The sequence below is a fragment of the Typopeltis vanoorti genome, chromosome 10 (assembly GCF_054136105.1).
Source record: "Typopeltis vanoorti isolate ZY-2024b chromosome 10, IOZ_Tvanoo_1.0, whole genome shotgun sequence".
Classification (NCBI taxonomy): domain Eukaryota; kingdom Metazoa; phylum Arthropoda; class Arachnida; order Uropygi; family Thelyphonidae; genus Typopeltis; species Typopeltis vanoorti.
The window spans coordinates 98,502,283-98,521,881 of record NC_143558.1 but is presented as its reverse complement, the minus strand read 5'-3'; the positions used below and the strand labels follow the sequence as shown (position 1 = coordinate 98,521,881).

General features: G+C 36.7%; 1 protein-coding gene across 1 annotated transcript in view; it reads left to right on the top strand.

The window, feature by feature from the left end:
* Positions 1-19,599, top strand: part of Marf (Mitochondrial assembly regulatory factor) — a 373,692-nt gene that overhangs the window by 296,204 nt on the left and 57,889 nt on the right. The window contains exon 13 of the mRNA XM_090399591.1: positions 15,814-16,031. Within this exon, the coding sequence (XP_090255717.1) occupies positions 15,814-16,031 (218 nt within the window). The remainder of the gene's footprint in view (positions 1-15,813; positions 16,032-19,599) is intronic.

Below are 19,599 nucleotides of genomic sequence, written 5' to 3'. Positions count from 1 at the left end.
TGTCATGTCGGCTTGGTGTTTCTGCCTTTGAAGTGTTCGTGTTATCGCCTATTGGCGATAACACGAACCATGATCAAAGTAAGATCAAAATCTTGATGCTTAGTACGTAGGATGGTATAAACAGAAGAGGACAGCTAAGGCAAGAGTGGATAGATGCCTTGAAGGAGTGGTATGAAAATATTTGGAGGATTTGAGTTACCTGCCTTGTTTATCTGGGTAACAACCCAGCCATCATGAAATTTTCATGTTATTATTATTATTACAATCCATGGATTGTGAAGACAAATTCATCTCTCCTTAAAATCTAGTCCTAACACCCTTGCTGACCACACTCTTGCACAACTTCCACTGGTGATCCCTTATGCTGAAAAAAGTCTTCGGTGACAATCTCATAAAACGCCTTTAATCACATTTTTGAAGCCTACAGATGATCATTTTGTTCTCATTAGGAGCATTCCACATCATTGTTAATCAAGATTCTCCGCAACTTCTTTATCCCCATGGAATCCTGCAGTCCAGATGTAGGCTGATTAAAACCTTATATAGGGGAACAGTAGCCTCCCCATCCCTGCTGCTTTTTAGTGTGTTCTTCAAAAATCACATTATCTAATGTCTGTTTTTGGTTACCTTTACAATATGCCCTCTAAACTTCAACTCCCTGTTCACAATCAACCCCACCAAGTCCTTGGTGTCATCAGTTTCCTGCAATTCAGTTCCAACAATATAGTATACAGATTGTGATCTCTTCTTCCCAAAGTGCACCACCTTATACTTGGCCACATTAAACTGACAGCCATTTATCTTTGTCCACACTGCTAATTGATTTAAGTCTTCTTTCAGGATCTATGCATGACCATCATTTAATATCACTCTTCCCAGTTTAGATCATCAGCAAACAACTGAATATTTCTTGTCAACTAATTCCTATATACAAATTAAACAACAGAGGATCAAGTACTGAGCCTATATTACTGGCCTTCACTTACCATCACTAACCTTCATCACTTACCTTCTCTTGGACTCATCTCCTCCATAAACCACTCCTGCATTGTTTATCTGTCCATCAGGTGCCCTGTAATTCACCAAATTCATATCTGCCCACATTTGCTCCAGTGTATGCAATAGAGTTCTGTGCAGAACCCTGTCAAATGCTTTTGTAAAGTCTAATAATATCACTGAGTATCCATTTCCCTCATCCAACTACATTGTCACTTGATTATAAAAAGTAAGCAAATTACTAAGGCAAAGTTTACCCTTCACAAAACCATGTTGTCCCTTATAGAGTATCATATTCCATTAACCCAAACCTGAATTCTTTCTTTCACCAGTTTCTCCAATACTTTAACTACCTCCTCAGATGCTAATTGACTTATAATTTGCCATTTCTGTCTTGGAGCCTCCTTTATGCAGTGTGATTATTTTCCCCTCTTTCCACTCTACTGGCACATTCATGGTGCTTAAAGTAAGCTTAATTAAATTAGACAAGCTTAAATAGTTTGGTCAGAGGCACTGATAATTCCCTTGTGCATTTTTGTAATACATGGGCCAATATGCCATCTAATCCCATGGCTGTGTTCACATTGAGGTTCTGCAATATTTTAAGTGCCTCCATTTCTTCCACCTCAAATTCTGCAATCAGTCAATTTCATATCTGGCATTGCAATGTCACCACCATCAACATAAGAAACCTCAATGGAAAAGAAATGGAACTAGCAGAAGAATTGGATAAATACCAGATCGACATAATAGATGTTGCTTAAACAAAGAAAACAAAAACAGGTGGGATGTTTCTAGGCAACAAATATAAGATGTTATATTTAGGAAATAACAATCAGGTAAAAGAGTAGCTATAATATTAAACACTACATACGAGGATAATCTTCTTGAATGGCAGACAATATCAAGTAGAGTGATGTGGACAAATATCAGAATGGGGAACTGGACAATGAGACTTATTTGTGCTTATGTTTCCACAGAGGGCTATACTAAGAAAGAAACCAAGGAATTTTTTGAGGCAGGCATTAGAGAAGGCAGCTGACACAATGAAAAAAGAAAAGATGATCCTCGTTGGAGATCTAAACAGCATATAAGAAATGATTCCCAGAAATGATTCCCAGACATAGTGTTTGGGGAAAATTTGGAGAAAATTGCAAAACTAATAATAATGGTAATTGCCTGCTGGATTTCTGTTCAGGACATGGATTAGTTATTAATAACACCATGTTCCACCTGATTATTGATTAACTTAAGGAATTCGCAGCGTACACTAGAATGTAAATTAAAATTAAACTTTAATATATATCTCCAATATTTCGGCAACGTCACGTTGCCATTTTCAAAGGAACTTACAATAAAGACAAGTGCATGCAGGCACTACATACAGTAAATGAGGATGAAGCAGGAGCTATCGTTTCTCCTAAAAGTCCATAGTTCCCCCTAGTGGGCTATGTAGGTATTCTTGGCCATTGGACTGAAGGTCTCATGATGTATGTCTCCTAAATTTGGGGTAGTCTCATGCAACCAAATTTGTTGAGGTTTGGCTTGTTTCTTAGGGCTGAAGCTGATTCCATGAAAAGTCTTTCAAACTTGAACTTGCTACAGTGTATTATTGTGGCTTTCTTCCACTGTATTCTGTGGCATGTATCCAGAGCATGGTCTGCAAGACACCAGAGTGGCTATACTGTGAAAAGGATGTAGTCCTTGTGTTCTGAAATTCTGATATTCACTGTCCTGCCTGTTTGGCCAAAGTAGGACAGCTTACAGCTGCAAGGGACCTGGTATACACCAGGTAGGTCTAGGGGAAGTGGTTGGTCTTTAGTGGAGCGGATAAGGGATGCCAATTTTCTATGTGGTCTGTAACAAGGATAGAAAAATCAGAACAACATGGTGGGCTCGAAGTTAAAGAGACAGTCAAGGAAGAAGAAGAAACAACTGAAAGTTCCTGATAAGGAACTTTCAGTTGTTTCTTCTTCTTCTGTATACCTTTCGTCTTAAGGTATACAGAGAAAAATGTAAAAATGCAAAGCACTGTGCAAAATTAGCTAAACAAAAGTCATGGGAAGACTTTGGTAAGAACATTGAAAATAAAAATGAGAAGATGGTAAAATATTTTGGAGGCTATTGAAAAAGCTCAGGAAAGGAGGAATGAGTACTGTTAAAGGAATTAGAGATGATAAAAGGGACCTGAAAACTGAGGATAAAGATATTCTTGTTGTATTGGAGTTATTACTTTCAAAGACCACTTAATGAAACAAGCATTAACAAGTTGGTGGTAGTAAACATTCAACAGGAATGCCATCTGGAACATATATATCTGTACTTGAAGTAGAAAAGCTATCAAAAACCTGAAATGTGGAAAGGCAGCTAGAGTAGATGATATTTGACCAGAAATGCTAAAATATGGAGGTATAAAAGTTATACAGTGGCTATACTGCATAATTCAGAAAGTCTGGTCATAGGGTCAAATTCCAGAAGATTGGAGTAGAGCGCTCATAGTACCCATCTATGAAAAAGGGAATAAAGCTGAATGTGAGAATTACAGAATTTCTTACTGAGTGTTCCTGGTAAGATTTATGCAACATGTATTATTGAGAAACGGCTAAGAAAAATTGTGGAGCAGATGCAGGGAGAAGAACAACTGTGTTCAGGCCAAACAGAGGCTGTCAGGATCAGATATTCACTTTAAAACAAATAGTTGAGAAATCATGGCAATATAACAAAGATCTGTATTTAAGTTTTGTAGATCTCTGGGAAAGGCATATGACAAAGTGCTAAGAGGAAAGCAGTTCAAAATGCTCCAGTTTTATGGTGTAAATTATATTTACATTATATTATTTATATCAAGCACATTATATTTATTTTATTTCGTTATATCAAACAATACATCATCTCTATTTGAGTTGTAGTGCGACAAGGGTGTACATTATCTCCTCTTTGTCATCTATATTTATTCTCTGTCTCTATTTATTTGTCATCTATATGGATTACGTTATGAGGGAATGTGATGTTAAACCTGATATCAAGATTCGAGATGCTAGTCTCAGCTCTTTACTTTATGCAGATGATGTTATATTCCTAAATAAATCCAGGACAAGTCTGCAGGATTTCTTGACCAAACTGAATAACTGCAGTAATAAATTTGGTATGAAAATTAGCATTAAAAAGACAAAGACAAAGTCATTGATAATAGGCAAAAAGATTGAAAACATCAACTGTATCCTGAATCGAGAACCTATAGAACAAATAAAATATTTCAGCAATTTAAGCACAATTTTTAGTGAAGTTGGCAAATTAAATTTGGAAATAGATAGCAGAATTAGCAAATTTCATATGGTAAGGGAGTCAGCTGAATAAATTTATATAGAATAAGAGGGAGATTAGTGAAAACACTAAACTAGCTGTGTAGAAGACAGTTTTCAAACCAATTTTAACTGATCAATCTGAGAGCAGGGTTAGAAATAATACTCTTGAGTAAAGACTGGAGATTTCAGCACTTATGTCTGCAGTCTCCAGTCTTTGATCAAGAATATTTTGATTAAAAAGAGGAACAGATGGCATGAATGTTAGTATCATATTAAAAATGAGGCTGTTTGGAAAGAAGTTGATATTGTTAGCATTCAGGAATGTGTTAGCAGAGCTAATCTCAGGTGGTATGGGCTACTTAAACAGAATGGAATAGGAAAGATTAACTAAACAGGTGTTCTTTGCAAGGATGACAGGAAAAAGATCAAGATGTAGGTGGATTGATACAGTAAAAAGTGTCTTAAGAAGACAGAAATATAAGATCTGCTAATATTTGAATGTTGACAGATCATAGGCTAATCAGGAAGTTAGCAATGATGTGTCAGGAATTTGATGATGATGATGATGACTCCGCCTTGGTGATGCACCACTGCAAAAGGCTCACTCAGTAATTCAGTTATATCATGATAATGATACTGATAATAGTAGGGAGCTGTATCTTCCCTACCATTATCACGTTTTAAAGTCATCTTTCCATAGTCATTGCTCCTTTTACCTGCCATGTTGCAAAAAAAAAAAAAAAAACTCTTCAGGGTTACTTTTGGCCTCATCAAGTAGTTTTTTTCTCAGAATAGGTTTGGCCTTTTTTAACATACTGGTCACCCTTTGTGCCTCTCCCTTATATTGCTCATGAGGTTGCTTATCACTGTTTTCTTTATAGTCCATCCACAACCTATTCTATGTGGGCAACTGCTTAATGAAGCTATTCATCCATCTAACTTCTATCTGATTTATTCTTCTGACTTCAATATACCTTCAGATACTGCTTTCTCATGTACCAGAACCATCTCTCCCCCTCCAAATTCTTATGAGATGGCTTTGCTGAAAACTGACTCCACAACCTATTCTATGTGGGCAACTGCTTAATGAAGCTATTCATCCATCTAACTTCTATCTGATTTATTCTTCTGACTTCAATATACCTTCAGATACTGCTTTCTCATGTACCAGAACCATCTCTCCCCCTCCAAATTCTTATGAGATGGCTTTGCTGAAAACTGACTCCTCAACTTGTCATAATCACTTGCTTTGTAATTTCATATATATCCCTTCTCAATAGAAAATTCTGAAAGTCTAGCAATCTCCCAGATTAAGACTGCATGATCACTTTCTTCAAGTGGAGGCAGCACAACTACGAGGATGGTCTGAAAAGTTCTCGGCTTCAACCATACATGGCAACACTATCGGCAAGATTTTTTTTTTTTTTTTAAGTTGGTACATCTGTCATAAGCATCCATGTGAAATTGTAAGTAATTCTATCAAGTAGTTTGTTTTATACAGTTGTCTGAAGCAAAAGTGTTATCTGTATTCCCTTGAAATGGATAAAACTGAGTATTGTGCAGTTATAAAATTCTTTGTAAAAGAAGGTTTAACGCCAAAAGAAATTCATTTGAAGTTTATAAAAGTTTATGGGTACTCTTCTCCTTCATTTTTATTAATTAAGAAATAGACTGCCGAGTTTAAACATGGCCATACCAGCCTTGAAAATGATCCATGTGAAGTACGTCCAAAAAGTGTAACAAAACCAGAAATCATTGATCCAGTGCACAATATGGTATTGGATGAGTGGCGAGTCAAAGTGCATGAAATTGCTGAGACTATAGGCATTTCAAAAGAATGTGTAGGATATATTTTGCACGAAGAATTGCAAATGAAAAAGCTTTGCTCAAGATGGATGCTGCGCTTGCGCACAGTAGATCAAAAATGTCAGATGAAAATCTCTGAATGCTTGTAGCATTTTAACAAGAATAAAACTGATTTTGTGCATCAATTTATCACTATGGATGAGACTTGGATTCACCATTACACACTAGAATCCAAACAGCAGTTAAAACAGTGGACAGAAGCCAGTTGTTCAATGCCAAAGAAGATAAAGTTGTTTCCATCAGCAGGAAAGGTCATGAGGTCGGTGTTTTGGGATGCTAAAGGCATTTTGTTTATTAATTATCTTGAAAAGGATAAAACAATAACTAGGAAATATTATTCCGGTATTTTAACCAGACTAGATGAAAAAATTCATGAGAAAAGATCCGATTTGCAGAAGGGGAAAAAATCATCTTTCCTCAGGACAATGCACCTACCTACAAAGGTGTTTTGGCAATGGGAAAATTAAGGGATCTGCACTATGAATTGTTGGAACATCTACCCTGTTCCCCAGATTTGGCTCCCTCTGACTTCTATCTCTTTACAATAATTCAAAACAATAACTAGGAAATATTATTCCGATATTTTAACCAGACTAGATGAAAAAATTCATGAGAAAAGATCCGATTTGCAGAAGGGGAAAAAATCATCTTTCCTCAGGACAATGCACCTACCTACAAAGGTGTTTTGGCAATGGGAAAATTAAGGGATCTGCACTATGACTTGTTGGAACATCTACCCTGTTCCCCAGATTTGGCTCCCTCTGACTTCTATCTCTCTACAAAACTAAAACTCTTCCTCGCTGGTCAGCCTTTTTCTTTGAATCAAGAGGAGATTGCAGCTGTAGAGGGGTATTTTGCAGATCTTACTGAGAGCCACTGTAGGGACAGGATAATGGCACTGGAGCATCGCCAGAATAAATGTATTAGTCTTAAGGGAGATTATGTTGAAAAATAAAAATAATTTTGAAATTATAAATTTGTTTTTTCATTGTTAGGCCGAGAACTTTTCAGACCTCCCTCGTAGATTAGTTACTGTTAAATTTTCTGACATTATAATCACATCCATCACTTTCAAACCTCGTTTTCCTTCCAATACATGCTGCTTTGCTGCTTTAAGTAATTATCTCTAAGTAGGTATATAAATTCCATTTCTTTCCCTTCTTGTGACCATTCCTCCTAATCCATGTCCCCATATTTGAAATCCCCCGATAATAATTACTTTACTTGTACTCATCATGCTACTTTGTGAGTCTAATTTGCACCTGCTGCATTATAGCAGCAACCAAGGTGGATGCTCCAAGAGGAGGTGAGAACATGTGTAGGACAGGAAAGGAATGGGATAACCTGGGATCAAGAGGAAACAGTTGGAATTGAAAAGGGTTTTAAAATGAATAAGCAGAAAGGGAAATGGCCTCAGTCGAGCATGGAGCGATCACATCGAGTGAGTGGTATCAGTGGAACTAGCTGTAGATCCAGAAATGAGCTGTTGTGTTTGTATACAAATCCTAGAAGTATAAGAAACAAGGCAAATGAAATTATTGCATTAATTGTGTCTGTTCACCCAAAGATTGTCGGAATAAGTGAGACATGGTTGGAAGAGGACGACATCCTGACAGGAATAGAGATGGAAGGGTGTGATGTGTTTTGAGGATAGAAGGGGTAAAAAGGGAGGGGAGTGCTATTGATGATAGAGAAAGAGTTATGTCCATACAAAGTAGAGATGCAATAGGGAAATAGTGCCAGTGGTTTTGAGACAGTATGGTGTGAGATAGAGGTGAATGAAATCAAATACTTGGTTGGATGTTGGATAATGTTATAGACCAGGTAATGTGGAAGGTGTGATAATGAAATGTATAATCAAATTAGCTAAGCAAATAAGAAAAGGGTGATCATTATGGGCGATTTTAATTATGGCAATATAGACTGGAATGATGAGATAGCAACTGGAAGTAAAGAAAATGAGTTTTTGAGGGATAACTACCTCAGACAGTATGTAACAGAGGGCACGCGAGGATTGAGGGCCTTGAATTTGGTCATCTCATTGGAGGATGTAATTATAAATGAGGTGTAAAATCATCCACCAATTGGGTGAGAGTGACCATGAGGTGATTACCTGGGTGGTTGCCAGTAGTGTGAGGACCTCTGTGAGAAAAGGGTATATGTGGAGCTACAAGGGGGGGGGGGGTGATTATGAAGAGCTCAGGAGACAGCTTGCAGATGTAGAGATGTTAGGTGAGGAGTTAGCTGGAAAAGAGATCAGTGCACCTTGGGGAATTTTCAAAAACTATCTAGTAGATGCAATGTCTAAGTGTATTCCAAGGGTGAGAAGGCTAAATAAGGTAGGTGTGAGATGGATGAATAAAGAGATGAAGCATGCGATACAGAGAAAGAGGGCATTGTGGAGGCACCATAAGAGAAGTAGAAATAACCAATTCCATGAGGTCTACAAAGACCAGACAAGGAGGGTGACTTGGTTGGTGAGGGTAACTAAAGAGAGGTATATGAACAGCAGTTAGCTAATGAAGCCAAAAAGAATCCTAAGGAGTTCTTTCGATATGTAGCCAGCAAAAGATGAATGGTTGGAAGAATGATTATGGGTTGAAAGAATGATTATGGAAGGATGACATTGATAGGAGAAAATGGTATAAAGACATCTGTTGCAGAATGTGTGGTGGAGATACTTAATGAGCAGTTCATAAAGGTCTTTCAATCTTGTGAATGTGACTTCATGGAGAGATTGAGAGCAGTAGATGATGGGGAGGAGAGACTGACTGTAAGTGAGCAAAGGGTGTATGGGGAGTTGAGTAAACTAGATGTTAATAAGGCTGTGGGACTTGATAATATATCACCACGTATTCTGAAAGACTGTGCCAGGGGAGTTGACACCTGCCTTGACATTTTTTTTAATATGAGTCTTGCACTCGGTCAAGTTCCTAAGGAGTGGAAGGAGGGCAAGATTGCGCCACTTCATAAAGGAGGTGATCGAACTCAAGCATCAAACTATAGGCCTATCTGTGTGTCAGGTGTTGTGGTTAAGTTGTTGGAGAAGCTTGTGAGAACTAGGATCCAGAGTTGGGTTGACAACAATGGTATAATCTTTGATGGACAAAACATGACCTCCCTTTAGCATGGATTTGCTAAAGGGAGGTCATGTTTTAGTAATCTACTTATTACAATAAAGTGACTGCTTCCTAGGGCAGAGGAGAAGGATACACAGTAATATACTTAGATTTCGCAAAGGCTTTTGATAGAGTACCTCATGATAAATTGATAGTCAAACTAGAGCAGATGGGGTTGGATATTAGATTAGTGGATTGGAGACTGGCTATCTGATAGGTATTAACAAGTTGTGTATGGGGGAGCAATATCCAGGAAAAGGAAACTCACTAGTGGAGTGACTCAGGGGTCTGTTTTAGGGCCATTACTGTTTAACTTGTATATTAATGATATAGGTGAAAATTTGGATGGAGATATTCAGTTGTTTGCAGTTGATGCAAAGTTGGGATGAACCATGAAGAGTAGTGAAGATGTTGTGGCCTTACAAGAAGACTTGAATAAATTGAATGATTGGGCACTGAAATTGGGATGCGAGTTCAATGTTGCAAAATGTAAGGTTTTAAAATTTGGAAAACAAAGATAGGATGCAGAATTTATGCTTGGTGAGGATATATTGTTGGAGGTGGAAGAAATAAGAGATCTGGGGGGGGGGGTGATAGTGGATAAGGATCTAAAATTTGGGGGACACAACCAAAATTGTGAAGACAACAAAAAGGCTTCTGGGAATGATGTGGAGGACACTGACGTGTAGAAGTAGGGAGATTCTTGTTCCATTGTATAAGGCTTTGATTAGGCCACACATGGACTGTTGCACCCAGATTTGGTCACCGGGTTTTCAGAAGGATGAAGAGATGTTGGAAAGGGTCCAAAGGCGATTGACTAAGGTAGTTGCTGATCTCTCTGGAATGTCGAGTATGAAGAAAGATTGAGAAGATGTAATATGCAGAGTCTGGTGGACAGGAGGAAGATGGGGAGATATGATAGAGACCTACAAATTGATAAGGGGTTGTTATAGGATCAATGCTGGAGAAGTTCTACAGAAAATAGTGGGAGATCAGGGGAGAACCAGAGGTCATCCCTGGAAACTGTATAAAGAGGCTGTGAGTAGGGGAGTGAAAGGCAGGTTTCTTTCGTGCAGAGTTGTAAATGATTGGAATGCCTTGCCTGAGAGAGTGGTGTCTGCAAGGAGTTTGAATGTGTTCAAGGCATGGTATGATGAGCTGTGTGTGTGATAAAAGGGCCTCCCAGATGAGTCTTTGACTCGATGAGGTCTTGGGGTAAATAATAATAATAATTTACATGTTTAGCCCTCCATCTCACACCAGATAGCCTCAAATGAACTGTCCTCTAAATACCTGTCTTCCAATACTTTTCTACTCTATTTTTGGCTTTAATTCCTCTGTTATCATTAGCAAAACTGTCCCCCAATCCTATTCCTTCTGTCTTCTCTGAAGACTATCCTTTGCATTCTACTCCTATGACCGTATCATCCTTGGTCAACCACATCTCGGTAATGTCAATAACTTTTAGCCAAGTTGTGCTAACCAATGCCAAAAACTCCTCAACCTTATTTTGATACTTCTAACATTAGTATGCATAAACTACAATACCTCCTTCATCCCATAACCTTCCTTACACCTTGTCTTACTTAGCCCACAGAAGTTAAGAACCTGGGGTGCTACATTTCACATAATGTGATCTCTTTCCCACTTACTAACCTCTAGGTTGCCTAGACCTACACTCATTTGCATCCCCCTTTCTCCCCCAAACATTCCAGTTTCTCTGACTTTGTACTTCTGAATTTTCATGAACAACACTTTCTCAAAACCCCTGACACCAAATCCATTTAGATGCAAGCCATCCATCTCATATAAATCCTTCCTTCCATCAAGCTCTCTTCATAAATTTCACACCATTCCTCCTGCATAATCTGTGTGCTGACTCATTTGTGATCATAGCTCTCTGTCTCAGCTTGCTTCGCTTCTAATCATACCATGGCAACAGACTAGAAACGTTTACTTTCTCACTCTTCTTTTTCGCATTCACTAGCAGTTTTTCATGCCTTCTTGCATACCACACGTCACCTGCTAAATTATTTGTACCAGCCAAAATAAACATCTTAATTCTCTCTGCATCCTTACATCATCACTGACATCTTTATTTTAGCTCCAGGAAAACATGATTTCTTCACATTTTCTTTAAGAACTCTTCATATCAATGAATCACCATACAAAGTGGTAGGAGAAACCATGTGTTTTTCCAACAACTCAATCTCACATTTTGTTCTTTGAAAAATTCCACTTAGTGCACTATTTTTTCCATTATCATCTCATCATTCTCTTCATTTTCCACCACATCATTCATGCACTCGCTCATACCAATTGCCTCATCGCATGTTTCATCTTTCATCTCACTGCTATCACTCTTCCAACTCTCTTCACACTTGTGACATTCAATCATGAAACTCTTTCGGCAAAGTCAGTCTCCGGTTTCGTTCTCCATTCATTATATTTGCACATGCTGCAATGACTAATCACACATCTTATTGCCTGCCATTGTTTTGTATATCAGTGCCACAGTGTACAAGAAAACATATTAAACCTTTAAAAATCAGAAAATTAAGCACACTATCTTTACAGTTAGCCACAGAAACACTCATAAATATAAGGATGCAAAAAGAATGATTTAATTGTCACTAAATACTTCCAAAGAGAATTTATCTTTTGCCACCAAAATTCACCACTTGCACTATCTTCCTCTCCCCCCCCATGTAGAATTCTGAATGCTGTACTATCATTATTTTGCATTGTGGCTTAAGCCAAGAAAAATACAATTTGCCAGCCTGCCATCTTTTGTTGAGTATTCAGGTAGATACCTAATAGGATACACTACAAGAAGGTCTGGTGGGTTCTCTGCATTTCTTGAAAGACTACTTCGAGATCTCCTCTCATTTATCCAGTGTTGAGTTTTAAACAAGTCTGAAGTTGATTAGTTGGCACATGCTTCATTTAAAATGGCTAATAATTTAATAAGATGATAAGAAACAAGTTAGAAAGACTTTGGAAATAAAAGAAAACTAATATAATAATAACATAAAAATTTAAAAAAGACAAAAAATGTTATGAAAAATTAAAATAAAATGGTGCTTTTAAAATTTGAGTACAAAATAAATAAATGAGGAGTATCCATAGTTCAGTCGGTCAACAATGCTCTCCTGGGTTCAGATCTCATTTAGGATGTGAAAAACCTTTATCAGGACTTTTCAGTTGAAAGTGAATTATCTAATCTGGTCTAGTTTTCAGGCTGTAGTTTTCCAAACCCAAATAAACATGTTGAAAGTTTTTCACTTGGTTATACTATAAATTCAAGTTGCCAAGAAATTATATTCTTGGTGTAATTCTTTATCCAAGTGTAAGCAAGCAAAGTTTGCACCTGAAGTATCTTCTGGAATGGACAACTCATATGCATTATGGGAAGTGTCACTACCCAGACTGGTTTCAACCTTTATTGAGGTCTCATCAGTGGGAGCCAAACCCTGAAGTGTCCTGAAATAGCCAAAAGGTGTCACACCTTATTATTAAAATAATCTGGATGAGAGATTGCTGCTTAAAGTTCAACACTAAGCAAGTGATGAAAAGTCATTAGTCTCTATATACGAGTTGCCCAGTCCTGAAGATACTTCAGGCACTAACTTTGTTTACTTACACTTGGATAGCTGGCTTGGTTGGCTGAGTGGTTAGCGTATCTGCTCTCCGGCCAAAAGGCTATGGTTCGAGGGCATGGATGTTTGTGATTGTCTGTGAAGATACTAGTGGTGGGCAGTAGATGGCATTGGTGTAATGATGCGGTTCTCTGTAGTTGATGGAGAGTTGTAGAGTAAGAGACCTCTCTCTCAATGAGTCTTTGGACTCCTTGGAGATGTCATGTAATAATAATAATAATAATAATAAAGGATTAAACCAATAATATAATTTCTTAGCAACTTTAATTTATAGTGTAATGTAACCAAGTGAAAAACTTTCAACATCTGACTCTAATACAGGGTATTTTAATAATAAAGTGTGATACCTTTTGTCTACTTGTGTGTGGAAATATGACTTCTGCATCACTTCAGGGTCAGGCTCCCACTCATGAGACCTTAATAAAGGTTGAAACCAGTCTAGGTAGTGATCCTTCCCATAATGCATAGCATTATACATGTCTGAAAGGATGTGTGCTTTGTATTATGGGTTACTAAGGGAAGTAATGAGAAGTCATTAGCCTCTATATATGAATTGCCCAGTCCTGAAGATACTTCAAGTGTGCAAACTTTGTTTGCTTACACTTGGAGAAAGGATTAAACTAAGAATATAATTTCTTGGCAGCTTTACCAAACAAACATTATTGGTCAGTCACTGTCTGATCTTATCTGCCATCTCAAAATGTGGCATGAATGCTTCCTGAGATGCATTATGATTATGACAGTAAATGTCATCATCTTTGGAGCTATATACTTCACGTAATGAACATGATGTTCAGAAATAACATGATCCCTAAATTTTCAAAGTTTGTTGATAACACATATTGATAGCCTTAGTAAACTTATAGCACTAAAACATTCCTTTCTACCAATTTCTCAACTTATCACCTAAGTTGTTCCTCATCCATTGCCAAATCTAGAACTTGAGGTTTGAACATCGATCATGAATATATTGGAAGTTTTTCCACTTGGTTATGCTATAAATTAAAGATGCCAAGAAATTATATTCTTGGTTTAATCCTTTATTCAAGTGTAAAGTGTAAATACTCTAATCCAGAGTATTTTAATAATAAGGTGTGACACATTTCGACTACTCGTATATGGAAATATGACTTCTGCATTACTTCAACCTTGTATCACCTCTCCCACTGATTAGACCTCAATAAAGGTTGAAACCGATCTGGGTAGTGACCAGAATCAGTTTCAGCCCATAATACATAGTATTATACATGTCCATAAGGAGATGTGCTTTGCATCATGGGATACTAAGGCAAGTGATGTGAAGTCATTAGTTTCTATATACGAGTTGCCCAGTCCCGAAAATACTTCAGGTGCAAAATTTGTTTGCTTACACTTGGATAAAGAATTTTAAGAGTTTGTTATTTAACCAAGAATATAAGTCTTGGCATCTTTAATTTAAATAATGAATGTATGTTCAAGGGTAATATTCAACTCAAATTTTTGTTGAATGCTTTTTACGGTATGTAATGGATTTACTCTCTTAATTGTTCTCCAAATTCATAAGCATTCTGACTCCCTCTCTCTAATTCCACTGAAGCTGGGGGGGGGGGGGAATGTAAAGAAAATATAAGAAATGATCAAATACTTACTGCCTACTTACCCACCAGAAGATCAGCTAAACTTTGATCTTCATGGCCTCCTTGTCTTTTCTTACATATTCTTCTTTTCAGACTAACCTCATTTACTGCAATGCCAGTCTTTAATGTTGTTTAAATATTAAATACTCTCATCTTAGTTCTTTCAGATACATTCCATATTATTGCTGAATAACTTCAGACTTTTTTCTAACCAAATGCTCCATATTGTAGATCTGTATAAAGATGTAATTTATTACATGTCTCCTTTCCTTCACTGTATATAGAAAAGACACTCACACAGACAGATACATTCACAAACTTTTTCTCCACCACCCCTCTCAACACCTTCCTTTCCAATGGCTACAGTGATTACTGAATTTAAAAAATAATAATAATAAATTCCTCTGCCATTCCTTAGCTGAGAAGAATTTCAGAAATACCATCAAAATCCCTACATCCGTTGCACATCAGAAAAAATAGCCAGGTTCCTTAAAAAAAAGTACAACCTCTTCACAGCTTTGATGTTCCACTGGAAACTTGTTTCCCTCATCTATTCTACCAACAATCAACTTGCTCCTCTCTCTGTGCCTGGAGTATATAAAGTACCCTGTTCTTACAAGCTGGCTTACTTTGGACAGACAGGCAGATCAGCGACCATCCATTTAGAACATAAATCCTTCATCTGCAATCATGACTATGATCAATCTGACCTTGCAGACTATGTATTATATACAACCCACAGGATCTCCTGGAAGAAAGCCACCATAGTAAATTCAAAAAGGAAAGAGTGTTTTTAGAATCTGTGGTGGCACTCAGAAATCAACTGAATTTAAATAAATATGGATGCCTAAAACTTCCCAAAATTTGAGAAACAATCGTCAGAGGTCCCACTTTTCAACCTCTTACAACACGACACACCCATAGAGGGCACACCACCTAGATAGGAATTTAGTCACCTACGTGTTTCATTTAGCATTGTGTTGTCTTTGTGTATGTTACAAGAGTTATTTTTAATCCCTAACAATGTCTCAGTGACTGAGACAAAATATTGAAAACATCAAAATTAGTTTTTAATCCTTTCCTAGTGCTGTAAATAGTCCAGTAAACCTACACCATAATATAGTTGACAGAATTATAAATACTAAAATTGGATTTTGTTACTGTGTTAGGTTAATTAAGTTGAACTCAGCATGTTTTAAAATTTAATTTTTATTTTTTCTTCAAAATTAATGAAATGTTTAATTTATTGCAGATCGCATTTCTTCACTTTTGCCACAAGAACACCACCAGCAAATGCTAAATGTTCTTCCTACCCACAACTTTGAAATATTGTATCGTTTGAATTGTGACAGCTTATGTGCAGATTTTCAAGAGAATCTAGAGTTTCGATTTTCTCTTGGCATAATGAACCTTGTGCATCGTTTTCTGGGTTTTAATGGAGCAAAAATGGCAATGGGAGGAATCACTGACGTGAGTGCTATTTGATAATGAATGACAGTTTCAACTTTATAGTAGCATTCTTAAATTATAATACCACAATACTACTATTTTAGAATGTTAATGGAAAACAGATACAGAATTTTCTAATTATAATCATATTTTAATTAAAAAGTCTAGTTAAGATGAGAAGCTTTAGCGGATTTATGCTGCAGTCCTCATTTTAGAACCCATCTTCATAGCATATATATCAGCTGCACATAAGTATTATTTAGTAGTAACATTGGGATTCAATTATAAAAGAACAAATCATTCAAGTACTTAGAATTTGAAAGTGTTATAGATGAAAGAAATATAATCTCCTACTGGGAAAAAAGTGTTTAGATAATAATAGTTTCTTCTACAGAGGTAAAACAAGAATGTTGTACCCCTTCCCCCTCCAGAATGGAATGTCTTAACCAACCAGAATTTTTGGAAATCTAAAGTATAGATTCATTTAAATCTAGAATCTGAGTATGCTAGTGAAATACTAGGAAAATAATTTGATTTGTGCTGTTTTCATAATTATGTTTTTATCTCAAGACATAATTTCTGGTTTGAACGATTATCTGCACTGGAACTCGTAGTTCAGTGGTGTCTTATGCTTAGTAGAGTTCAGAACGGCAGAGACCAGATCCTGAATATATTCATCCAGACATTTTGTTCGTGTCTGGTTGTTGGATAATATCCTAGCCTTTAAATTTTTTGTACTTGTATTTTGAACCAGTACTTGGTTTTGTGGATTGAATGGATTTTCTACCACTTGGTAGATGTTAATTGAATGGTCATAGAGCTAATTAATTGAATAATGCATTTTATTTATGTCTTATGTCCATTTGTTCTGATTTATGAAAATTAGTTTAGTAGTTGAAAATATCGCAGGTTGCAGACACAGTCGGTTTTTTAAACATTTATTATTATTATTATGTCACACATCCAAGTAGTCCAAAGACTCATCGAGGGAAGGCACCTACTCTATAGCTCTCTGTTTCCCAATCCACTAACTACAGCAAATTGCATCATCTACACCAGGCATGGGCAACCTTTCCTTGTTCGGAGGCCAAATTATCATTCTGTCTCCAAGTCAAGGGCCAGACCAAATTATTAAATAAAATAAATTAATATTAAATGAATTAAAACAAGTTGCTACTTCATATTTCATTTATTTATAATATAATGCTTTGGTATAAAGCTCTACATAAATTTTATAATATAATGAACGACATAACAATTTAATGTGAAGATTGGCCTTGTACTTCAACTACGAGACTATCAATATTGACGTTAATATTACTTAAGGATAATTGCATAGAATTTTTGAGGTTTTCGTCCGTTATTCTTGTCTGAATTTTTGATTTATTGTATTTCATTCTCGAAAAAAACTGTTCACACAATATATGTGCTGCCAAAAAGACAAATAATTTTTCTTGAAAAGCCACGTAAATTTGTATATTTTTCTTCCACCAAATAAAATTTATAAAAATCTGTCAAAGCAATGTTGTTAAATTGTGATTTTAGCACTAAATCTGCCTGAAGCTCAATAAGTTCCATCTGTAAGTTTTCTGGCACATTATTTACATCAGCATCCATCGGACAAGCAAATATAGCGAATGTGGAGTCTTTGTTTTTGAAGTCGGCAAACCTTCAATCAAATTGCTCTATTAGTGCCTTCAGTTCATCTCCATAACAATTATAAGGGATATTTTTATGAGTTGCTAGAGTAAGAAAATTATAATTTTTAGCTGTTATCTGACTTTCCAACAATCTTATTTTATTAACAAAAGCTTTGACATGTCCATGCAGTTTATGAACCAATTGTCCTTGTTTTTGCAATTTAAGATTCGGTTTGTTTAGGTATCTGGTGATATCTACAAGGAATGCTAAATCACACACCCACTCATCATCTTTTACTTGGTTAAGTGTGTTTCCTTTTATGCCCATAAAATCTTCAATGTCTTGTCTCAGATCATAAAATCATTTTAACATTTTACCTTTACTCAACCACCTCACTTCATAATAATAAGACACATCTTCATGATCCGAAAATAGGTCTGCCAAATACTCCTTAAATTGGCGGTGATTAAGTGCACGTGACTTAATAAAGTTAATACTGGCTACTACAACTTCCATAACATTTGTGAATTTAATCGATTTTGCACACAGATTTTGTTGGTGGATAATGCAGTGAAAATTTGTTAAATTTTCCAGATGGATCTGTAGTTCTATCGCTCTTTCATGAACTATTCCAATAAATCCCTTCTGTGCACCAACCATTGCAGGGGCTTCATCAGTGCATGTGCCAGATAGTGAACTCCATTTAAGCCCAAATCTCTCAAAGACTGTGTTAACTGTTTCAAATATATCTTCACCGGTAGTTGTTCCTTTTAATGGCCGAAGCGCCAATAATTCTTCAATGATGTTGAAATCCGCATCAACTCCTTGAATAAATATTGCTAGTTGTGCTGTATCGGCTGTCATCCAAAGCAATTGAAAATGCTTCCAATCTAGCAATCTTCTCTTTTAAACTTTTTTTGATATCATCACCCATAGTTTCTATCCATCGGACAACGGTACGTCTCGACAAATGAATATATTCTCGAAGTCTTTTTTCTTTTCAGGACATATTATACTTGCAACATCCAGCAGACATTCTTTGCTAAATTCTCCTTCACCAAATGACTTAGAATACTTAGCGATTTTTTCGCTTATCACAAAGCTGGCTTTGATAATGCTGTGGTGCTGTGTTCTTTGCTTGTTGAACATTTGCTGCTCGGTATCCAAGTTCTTCTTCAACTTCTGTATTTCATCTTTTCATGTTTGTCCATCAATTTTTGGGTGATCCGCATGTCTCTAAGTAAAGTGTCTCTTCAAGTTGTATTCTTTGTTGACGGATATGGATTCGTTGCACAGCAAACATACAGGAAAACCTTTATTCAGAATAAAATAATAATCCTCCGTCCAGTTGTCTTGAAATTGACGATTCTCTGCATCTACTTTTCTCTTTTTTGCAGTAACCCCTGACATTGTCCCAAATTTATAAGCGATATTCAAAACTGTCAAACAAAACTGTCTTCTACACTGCAGGCACTGAACAGAATACAACCTCAACGCAGGCACCAAGCAGAACATAACATCAATGCAGGCACTGAACAAAGCACAACACCAACGCAAGTACCGAACTGACACGTTGTAACACGTTCACACACACCACTAGTCAAAGTGAGAAAGAGACCTTGGTTGGAGAAAGCATAGTGTGTTATGACATCAGCTTAATGTGAGTTAGTAGAACACACCATGTTTTCTCCCACCATGAATCAGACAAACTTCGCTGAAATAGCTTAGGGCCGGATCAAAAGAAGTAGAGGGTTGGATTCGGGCCAGGGGTTGCCCATATATGATCTACACCAATGATGTATACTATCCACCACCACTAGTACTTTCACAGACAATCACAAACATCCATGCCCATGGCAGGATTCCTACCCACATCCTTATGGCTGGAGAGTAGATACGCTAACCACTCAGCCAACCAGACCGGCACTTTGGGTAATTTTTTTGAGAA